General features: G+C 32.0%; 1 protein-coding gene across 1 annotated transcript; it reads left to right on the top strand.

Moving 5' to 3' along the window:
• The first annotated feature begins 6,276 nt into the window (after nucleotides 1-6,276).
• LOC123213014 (uncharacterized mitochondrial protein AtMg00810-like) lies at nucleotides 6,277-6,815 on the top strand. Its single transcript, XM_044632367.1, has 2 exons — nucleotides 6,277-6,507; nucleotides 6,612-6,815. The coding sequence occupies exons 1-2, from the start codon at nucleotides 6,277-6,279 to the stop codon at nucleotides 6,813-6,815; spliced, it is 435 nt and encodes a 144-aa protein (XP_044488302.1).
• Nucleotides 6,816-10,856: the final 4,041 nt, after the last annotated feature.

Here is a 10,856-nt window from a genome sequence, read left to right as displayed (position 1 = left end):
TCATTCATTTATATTTTGTTGTTTTATATCAGTATAAAGCTTTTATAATGGCAGAAGACAACCATCTCTTCTATCTCTTCTTCATTTTTTTTCAGTTTATCTCTCTTTCTTTTAAATAGACACACGTATAACTATTGTAATACTCTTGTAGAAATTGTATTTTCCCTCTTATGCATCAGGTTTGACAATTCCAGTGAGCAATGATTAAGCTCGAGTTAGAGTAACCATATGTTTGGCTCACTGAGCTTGACTCGGTTTGAATCCAACCCTATCTCCTACCAAACTTCTTAACAAAATTAACATTACCTCCTTGTAACTCAAACAAATGAATTACATTCCTACACAACCTCTATTTATATGTTTGAAGTATGAACTTAACATCAATTAAAGCAGTATTTTCTGTCACAAAATCTAATTTTGAGGTAATAAAGACAACAATTGGATCAAATTCATGCCATATTCCATCTATTATGAAATTAATCACTTCCTTCTCAGATATTACTTACCACTGGCTATAAGAGTTTCTGAAATTCCCTTCATCTTCTTCATATAATCAGGTACACTTAAGTCTCCCTCTCTTGTGTTTGCACAACATTTTTTAAGATCATTACTCTTACTTTTGACTCAGTAATGAAATAGTTATGTAAGGCACTCCAAATTTCCTATGAAGTTTCACAGTGCGCTATATAACTAAACATGTATTATGAGATTAACCCTAACAAATAACTCCTCAACAACTTTGACATATTTCTTCCATATACTATATTATGGATTTTGTTGTTTAATTAAATTCATGCATGTCAGATTCAAGTTTCACTATTACAAACAAAAATGGACAAGGAACCAAATCTGTAAGATTATCCTCTAACTCATACACTAATATTAAAAAGCACTTAAGCTCGCCAATACTTGGAATTCTCCTTTGCAAGCTTCAAAACTGTTGAATGCAATACCTCAAGAGCTGCTGCTACAAAATAGCTACTGATGCTGAAGTGTTGTTGACAAGGATGCTAACATGGCTGAAGGTTTGTTGGTAACTTATGAAACATGTGATGTAAATAATTTTCAGTTAGCAGAATATGTGTAACACCTCTCCCTAGAAGTACTACCCGTCGAAGAAGAAATGTTAAGAATTAATATCCAAAATGTTTATATTTTTTTCGTTTAAAATATTTTAAAATAAACGCATCACTAAAAATGTTTAGAAATTATTCGAAGAAAATTGAGAGTTTAGAAGCAAACAAAAGATATATATACTCATATGAAAACTCATCTAAAAGCATCTGAAAATGTGGAGTAATTATATATAACTGTATCATCATCACAAAAAGGTCTAAAAGTACCAAGAACATGCGACTGTATGCATGTAATACAAACCAAAGATAACCTGCTTCAGCCGGATCTATCTTCGCTGACCTGACCTTGCCTTGCAGCTACCTTGATCACCTGTATGTGCAATCCGAAAAGAAAAGGAAATTAGTGATAAGAACACTCAACAAGGGGAAAGAATCAAGTAAACTATCTCTTTTCCTGTTCTAACTCACTTTCGGGACTCTACCTCACATTCTAACCTCTATAAGAGATTGAGAGGGTAATCTAGTTCATTATTTACTATTAGGGTCATACTTTGTCCTATCTGGTATCTATTTGATACTTTTTGGAAGCTAACTATAGGGATTTGGTACTTTTCTAAGCTCAAGCTCTTTTCCTTTCTCTCACTACACCAATTGTGATCTGAATTGTATTCTACTATGAGCATGTTCTACTGTGAGTGGACTCTGTTGTGGGTCTATGTCCTACTATGGATGTGCCTTACTATAGGCGGTGTAGTGTAAAGTGCCCTCTCATAGTTTATAGCATGCATGCAGGTCTTATATCTTACTAATTTTGTTTCCATCTAAATTTATTCATAACTCACTAGACATTACTCTTGGGACGACCCTTAAATCGTGAGCCCCAAATTCATTTTCTTGCTTTTCTTTCTTTTTCTTTTCTTCTTTTCTTCTTTTCTTTTTTTTTTCTCTCCTTTCTTTCCTTTCCTTTCCTTTCCTTTCTTTTCTTTTCTTTTCTTTTCTTTCTTTCTTGCCTAAAACTACGAAGTACTATTCATAGAACAGTCATTTAGCAGGGCAGCCTTCTTTTTTCATACAATTTAATAGCCCAAACGGTTTCTAATTCATACAAGATATATCATTGAAAAGAAGATTTAAAGATCTTTCCAACAAGTTATATTAGCACTTATAATTCATCAGATAAGACAGCTAAAACATGGGACGAACACAATAGTAGAAACTGTAAATATCATGCAATTTTCTGCCATGAACAAAATAACACACATAGACATCCCAAATGGCAAAACAACATTCCTCAACTTCAAAATCCTCATTTATAACATAGATCCAAGGAACCAAAAGCCTAAAACATGCAATATATCAAGGATGATTCCCCTGACCTTATTTCAAGTCAAATCTTTACAAGTTGACTTTCTTATCTTTGTTTTACTTCTTTTATCACCAAAATCACACCTTAAATCAACACCAAAACATACTAATATATTCATATAACATACATCCAATATATATATAAACATAGGAAAAGGGAAAAAGAAAGAGATCTTTTGGTTACCAAGGCTTCTAAAGTGCTTCCTCTTATTTTCTTTCCTTATTTATCTTCCAAAACTTTCCCACAATCACTCACTATTCTTAAAAATGTAGCAAAGAAAGGAAGAAGATTGCCTTCTTCTGGAAAAGACGAGAGAATGATGGAAAAAGCTGGAAGAGATGAGAGAATGATAGAAAAAAACAAAAGGTAAGCAAAAGGTAAAGATTTTCCTTTTATTGACTTTTCTCCTCCATACTTTTTCAATATATTTTTTTTCTTTTATATATATCTATATATACTAAAAACACACACATACACTTGGAAATATCTCCAAACAAGGTCAAAAGACATAATTACCCCTAGAACATACCTGAGGGTATTACAATATAGTGAAGACCTGGTTTCCAGGAGCTTGTTATTTCAGTTTGTGACTAGCTATTATGCCATGATATTCTCTACTTTATACTCATTTCAATTTATATTTTTGTTGTATAAATTGAAGTTTATGATTGAATAAAAGTATGACTTTTACAATTAAAAAAATATACCAACAAAGTGGTATCAGAGCCAAAATCTTGAGAGATCTGTGAGGTTGAGGGAGTTTAAACACTTACCCTTTCTTTACATAACATACAAAAAAAAATGGATTCAGAAGTTTTATTCAATCCAATTGCACCTCTAATGTTTGATGGAACAAATGATCAAATGTGGGCTATCAGAATGGAAGCCTATCCTGATGGAAATGATTTGTGGGAAGCTGTTAAGGATGATTACGAAGTACCTCCTCTTCCAAATAATCCAACTGTGGCACAAATAAAAAATCATAAGGAAAGGAAACAAAGGAAATCTGAAGCTCGAGCCAATCTATATACAGTTGTCTCCTCTACAATCTTCACCAAAATAATGACACTGAAGACTGCAAATGAAATCTGGAACTTCCTGAAAGAGGAGTATGAAGGAAACGAAAAAGTCAGAGGCATGCAAGTTCTGAATTTGATCAAGGAATTCAAAATGCAAAAGATAAAGGAGTCAGAAACTATCAAAGACTACTCTGACAGAATTCTCAGTATAGTTAACAAGGTAAGGATGTTTGGTACTGAATTTTCTGATTCAAGAATAGTTTAGAAAATTCTAGTTACAATTCTTGAAAAGTTCGAGGATACAATTTCATCACTAGAGAATACTAAAGACCTGTCAAGTATCACCTTGGCAGAACTTTTAAATACACTACAAGCACAAGAACAAAGAAGGCTTATGAGACAAGAAGGATTTGTGGAGGGTGTTTTTCAAGCCAAGTCATTGAACAACAGTGGAAGCAAAAACAACAAAAACAAAAACAACAAAAAACAGCCTAGAATAAGCTCAGGCAGTAACAACAATAACAACAACAACACTCAAACCTATCCACCTTGTCCTCACTATAAAAAGACTAATCATCCATAGAAAAGATGCTGGTAGAGCCCTGATGCAAGATGTAACAAATGTGGACAGTTAGGGCATATGGAGAGGATTTGCAAAAATCAACAGCAACAAAAAGAAGCCAAAACTGCTACTGATCAGTCGTATGAGGAGCAATTATTTGTAACATCATGCTTTACCACCAATAGCTTTACAGAAAATTGGCTAATAGATAGTGCTTGTACACACCATATGACTTATGACCTTGAGCTCTTTAGGGAGCTTGATAGAATAATTATTTCCAAAGTTAAAATTAGGAATGGGTCATATATTGCTGCAAAAGGCAAAGGAATGATTGCTATTGAAGGCCTCTCAAGTTTGAAACTCATCCCAGATGTGTTATATGTTCTTGAAATTGATCAAAACCTTTTTAGTGTTGGTCAGTTGTTAGAGAAAGGCTACAAGGTTTTGTTTAAAGACAAAAGTTGTGTAATTAAGGATGCAGAAGGCGAGGAGTTGTTCAAAGTCCAAATGAGAAGCAAATGCTTTGCCTTGAATCTGCTGGAAGAAGAATAGGTTGCAGTGCATAAACAAGAAAGTAATGTAATGCTTTGGCACAAGAGATTGAGGCATTTTCACTATGTTGCCCTACTTTTAATGAAGAAGAATAATCTGATGGAAGGACTGCCTAAATTGGAGGAGGAGCTTCCAGCATGTGTTGCTTGTCAGTATGAAAAGTAGACCAAACTATCTTTTCCACAAAACAAAGCCTAGAGGGCTACACAAAAACTACAACTAGTTCATACAGATGTAGGAGGACCTCAAACAACACCATGGTAGTAAGTTTTATATTGTTTTCATTGATGATTACACAAGAATGTGTTGGATTTATTTCATGAAATTCAAATTTTTAGGTTGTTGACATCTTCTAGAAGTTTAAGGCCTGGGTAGAAAATAAAAGTGGATGTAGAATACAAGTGATTAGGTTTGATAATGGAACTGAATACACCTCAGAAAAATTCAGCAAATTTTGTCAAGATGTTGGCATTAAACACCAGTGGACAGCTTCTTACACTCCCCAGCAAAATAGAGTTGTAGAGAGAAAAAACAGAACACTTATAGAGATGACAAGATGTTTGTTACATGATAAAAGGCTACCAAAGAAATTCTGGGTAAAGGCTGCAAACACATCAATTTTTTTGCTGAACAGATTGCCAACAAAAAGTTTACAGAAAAAGACTCCATTTGAAGTATGGTATGGCTACAAACCTAGGCTACTGAATTTAAAAACATTTGGTTGCCTTTGTTTCTCTTACATTCCTCAGGTCAAAAGAGACAAATTAGATAAAAAGGCACAACTCGGGATCTTTGTAGGCTACAGCTTAGTTTCAAAAGCTTACAAGATCTACTTTCCACAAAATAACAAAGTAATTGTTAATAGGGATGTCCACTTCCTTGAGTTAGAAAGTTGGAGTTGGAAAGATGACAAGAAGCTAGAATTTCAAGAGGAAAATGATAGTGTTGACGAAGAACCAATCAGGGAACAAGATCACTCTTTGATATTTATCAAAGGTGTAATGTTGTTGTAATGGAGCCTGCAGGATATGAAGAAGCTGCAAAAGATCTGAAATGGACTGTTGTAATGAAGGAGGAGCTCATGATGATTGAGAAAAACCAGACTTAGGAGTTAGTGGATAGACCTACACACAAAAAAGCAATAGGTGTCAAATGGGTTTATAAAACCAAACTCAATCCTGATGGTTCTGTAAACAAACACAAAGCAAGGCTAGTTGTCAAGGGATATATATAGATGTTTGGAGTGGATTTCTCTAAGACTTTTGCCCTAGTTGCTAGATTAGATACTATACGAATACTCTTAGCCCTAGCTGCTCAAAAGGGCTAGATTATACACCAAATGGATGTCAAATTAGCCTTCCTGAATGGACACTTAGAGGAAGAAATTTTTTTAAAGCAACCTGAAGGATTTGCTATTCAAGGACAAGAAGAGAAGGTATACTTGCTAAAAAAGGCTTTCTATGGTCTAAAACAGGACCAAGGGCCTAGTATAGCAAGATTGATGCTCATTTGCTTGACTTAGGCTTTACAAAAAGTTTTTGTATATTCAAAAGGCTTATGATGAAATACTTGTGGTGTCTCTTTATGTTGATGGCCTACTTGTGATAGGGAGTAGTGTAGAGCACATTGAAAAGTTTAAAAAGAAAATGAAAGATGTTTTTGAGATGACTGATCTTGGGAGAATGACATTTTTTTCTTGGCATGGAGGTACAACAAAAACAAAATGAGATCTTCATATGTCAACAGAAATATGCCAAGGAAATTCTCAAGAAGTTCAACATGATGGAATGCAAGCCAACTACAACTCTAATGAATCAAAAGGAGAAGTTTTGTAAAGAAGATGAAGCTGAAAAGGTTTATGAAGGACTTTATAAGAGCCTCATAGGTTGCTTAATGTACTTGACTGCAACTCGACTAGATATTACGAATGTTGTAAGTCTTCTTTCAAGATACATCCACTGTGCTAGTGAGATTCATTTTCAAGCAGCAAAAAGAATTGTTGATATGTCAAGGGGACAGTTGATTATGGTTTGAAGTTCAGTCAAGTAAAAAATTTCTGTCTCTATGGTTATTCTGATAGTGATTGGGCTAGTTGTGTTAATGACATGAGAAGTACTTCAGGTTATTGTTTTAGCTTTGGCTCTGGTATTTTCTCATGGTGTTCTAAAAAGCAAGAAGTCATAGCTCAATCCACAGCAGAAGCAAAATATGTAGCTACTGTTGTGAATCAAGCTCTCTAGATTAGGAAATTAATGGCAGATTTGCATATGGAGCAAGGAGAAAGTACACAAATATTTGTGGATAACCAGGCTGCAATCTCAATTGCAAAAAATCCAGTGTTTCATGGCAAAACAAAACATTTCAAGTTGAAACTCTATTTCCTCAGAAAGGTACAAAAGAAAGGTGAAATATAGCTAATCTATTGCAGAACAGAAAATCAGAATGCTGACATCTTAACCAAGGCACTTCCTAAGGCTAGGTATGAGTTTTTGAGACAAAGGCTTGGAGTATGCAGCTTCATAGCCAAGGAAGAGTGTTGAATACAATACCTCAGGAGCTGCTGCTACAAAATAGCTACTGATACTGATGTGTTGTTGACAAGGATGTTGACATGGTTGAAGGTTTGTTGGCAACTTATGAAATGTGTGATGCAAATAATTTTCAGTTAGCAGAATATGGTGAAGACCTAGTTTCCAAGAGCTTGTTATTTCAGTTTGTGACTAGTTGTTATGCCATGATATTCCCCACTTTATGCTCATTTCAGTTTATATTTTTGTTGTATAAATTGAAGTTTATGATTGAATAAAAGTATGACTTTTGCAATTAAAAAAATATACCAACAAAAACAACTTGAAGACTCGAAGATAAAAAGCTCCCAAGTTGAACTATTGAGGCATTGATAGATGAACAAGCTTTGTAGTTATTCTCTGGATTCATCATACTATTGTAAAAAAGAGTTTAATCTGTTATTGATGTTAGTTGAACAACTTTGATACTATGAAAATCTTGAACTTAGGACAAAAAATTACACAACCTTTGGCTTAAGTTTTCAACTGAATCTCATTAATCAATTAAAAATATATCCTTGTTTATATACAAAACTGAATTCCAAGTTAGCAATCGAGGTGAAAAAAAGTCCTCATTGTTCGATTACTCTCTCAACAAGCACACAATTAAAATATAATGACCCTCAGATCAAGTTTCAATGGATTATCCTTTTAGAGAAAGAAGAGAACCTTAACTCTCTTTCAATTTATATTCCATTACAAAATAGAAACTAAATAACAGATATGCCTTGTTCTCAAAACACAGTTGTTCTTCCTTCCATCTTCGTGTCTTCAATAAGCACCGTGTCATCAACTTTGCATAATTTGTCTTCCACATTTCTCCGTTTAACTTGAATCTATTTACACAAGCGCCTTCCATATAGTTCTCCTTAACAAAAACAAACTCTGCTATTTTTCAAATAATGCCATCATTTTTCTTACTTAATAATTTTTATTTTTCATGTCTTCATTTAGCCGCATGCTGCTACATCATCCATGCTAAGATCAATATATATGTGTGGCATCCAATGGCGAATTAGGATTTTTGTTGAGGGGGACCCTCTACGTCAAGGTGCATATGAATCAAATCAAGGTTGAACACCCCATTAGTTTGCATTTGATTTAAATAAAATATAGTTCGGTTTGAGTTTAACTCAAGTTTTCCAAACCAATATTAGTGGTGGCTCAAATAAAAAATGATTCAGTTCGATTTAATTTGAATTCGATTTGAATCGATGATGCAAATTTATGTCTCATGACAAAACAACACGTTTTATCAAAAATAATAAACAAAATCACCAATTTGAGCTATGAATTCGAGACAAACCAAGTTACGAATTTGAACAACGGATTCGAGCTATAAATTCAAATTTGATCAAACCACAAATTCAAATCACCGATTTGAGTCAAACTCAAATTGAATCGAGTCAAACACCTCCCAGTTTAAGTTTAGCTTGATTTAAAAAACAAATCAAATCTTTCTACTCCAATCAAATTAAATAAATACAAATCAGACTAAACCGAGTTGACCTAGCTTTCGTTACTAATCCAGTTCGATTTGGATCCAACCCTATCTTAACAACTCTACTATTTTTTATTAATCAAACAGTGAAAACTTAATTAAAAAAAAGCACCAATTCTTGAATAAGGGAAATAATATAAAAGAAATGCAAGACAGATCAAAAAGGAAAAACAGACTACAGAATCTAACGATCAGTCACAATCCATAAAAAATATTTTACACAAAATTTAGAGCCTAATCACAATTCTAATATAAATAAAATACATAATGGTTTACAAAAATATTGATAAAATTTACTAGATAAGTAATCAATTTTTAGATTTTATAACTTTGAATCCAGTCATTAAATCAATGTTTAATCATCTAGATTAAAGATTCATATATCTCGTTAGATACTAATAAAAAAATCAAGTTAGAATAATATATTTAAATATTAATTATTTAGTTTAACACTATTTTTGAAAAGAGTGAAATCATGTCTTTGGAGACAAAATCGTCAAGTATAGTTGTCAATATCAAGTTATAGATCTAGAGGAAGAAATTTAGTTTCTAAAATTAGTTTTCCTAATTCCAATTGACATGGGCTTTGAGTTTTTTTTATAAATGTAGTGTTTGAGTGATAACCTAATTTAAATTTACATTAAATTTAGAGTTTGATTTTATATCAAGACAAATTTTCTAATAATTCTAATTTTGGCCAATTTGAGAGTAGGCTTATTAACATATTTTTATTTTTTTTCCAAATCGGTTTAAAATTAAGAGTGGGTTTAGTAAATTTATCCTCATATTTTCCTAAATTGAGAATGGCCTAAACAAAAAATATTCTATAATTTCTAATATCGGGGTGGGCTGGGCCTACCCTGATATGGCGCCCCCCACGGCATCACAGTTGGTTGATGCACCAAGAAATAGCACAAGATAAGGCCGACTGACTATTTCACACCCAAGGTTGGAAGAAACGAAAAGACTTATTTTTTAAAATTTTAAGAAATCAAATTTTCATCCATTCTCTAAATCTATTAGTGAATTTGTTATTTTTTTAAAATTAATTATTTTATCATTTTATTAAAATTACAAAATTGTTATTAAGAGTTAATATAAATGGCAAATTATTAATATATTTTCACTAATATATAAATTTATCACTTTAACTCCTAAAAAATTTCAACATTCAAACAAACTTTAAAATGTTACAGTTTAGTCAATTTTTTAGGGTATAATGACATTTTTTAAATTATTGAGGGGCATAGAAGAATTTATAGTTTTCAACAACTCCCTTGAACTTTTTTCAATTTCCAAACCCCCTAAATTTCATTAAATCTCCTAATATTTTTTTAAAATTATAGTGTGCCTTTTAAAGTTTTGAAAAGGGAAATTAGAAAAAACATGGGGGGAATAAAAAATAGAAAAGTTAGGAAAAGAAGAGAAGCAAGAGAAGAGAAAAAGAAAATAGAAAAATTTATGTAAAATGATTTTCTTTCTCTTTTACTTAATATAATTAACTAATTGAAATAGATAACATGTGAAAATTGAACTTTTTCAAATTTAAAGGGTGGCATATTATTTCAATAAACTTTGGGTGGGAAGTAACTCCGTTTGCCTAAATTTATAAACAATATTGAGAGAAACATTTTTGTTATACTATTCACTATGTAACCCACAAAAGGATTTTCTTTCTCTTTGATATATGCTACAAACTTATCATTCAATCTATTATTCATTATTTGAAAATTAATTATCTAACATTATTAGCAAAAGGTTGAAAGACTTGTTTCCACTAAGGGTGCGTTTGGTTGGGGGTATTTATTATTACTTTGGTAATCTATCTTTTATTCCCTTATTTGGTTTGTCAGTAATAAAATATTACAGTAATCTTCTATTACCAATGCTGACTTGACAGGTAATATAGGTGGTAATCTGATTACCACCTTCACTTTAGGTATTTAAAGATTACTAGGGTAATCTTGAGTTTATTATAAAAAAATTATTATTTATTAATTTTTTGAGATAAAAATAAATTTATTTTTAATTAATATGGCAAATAATATAAAAAATATTTAAAAATAATTATATTCAATGGCATTTAAATAAAATAATTTACTAGTAATCTTTTATTACCTTTAACCAAACACAATAATTATTTATATCTATCAAATTTTATCAAATATAGTAATCATTTATATCTAGTAATCTTATAAGTAATCTATCTTCAA

Source organism: Mangifera indica, chromosome 1 (genome assembly GCF_011075055.1).
Source record: "Mangifera indica cultivar Alphonso chromosome 1, CATAS_Mindica_2.1, whole genome shotgun sequence".
Classification (NCBI taxonomy): Eukaryota; Viridiplantae; Streptophyta; class Magnoliopsida; order Sapindales; family Anacardiaceae; genus Mangifera; species Mangifera indica.
This window is presented reverse-complemented; position numbering and strand designations above follow the sequence as displayed.

Bases quoted from the DNA above. Each gene is read 5' to 3' on its own strand.
- LOC123213014 (XM_044632367.1), top strand. From the start codon at position 6,277: ATGGAGGTACAACAAAAACAAAATGAGATCTTCATATGTCAACAGAAA. The intron at 6,508-6,611 runs GTAAGTCTTCTT...TATGGTTTGAAG, and splicing joins GACTAGATATTACGAATGTT to TTCAGTCAAGTAAAAAATTT.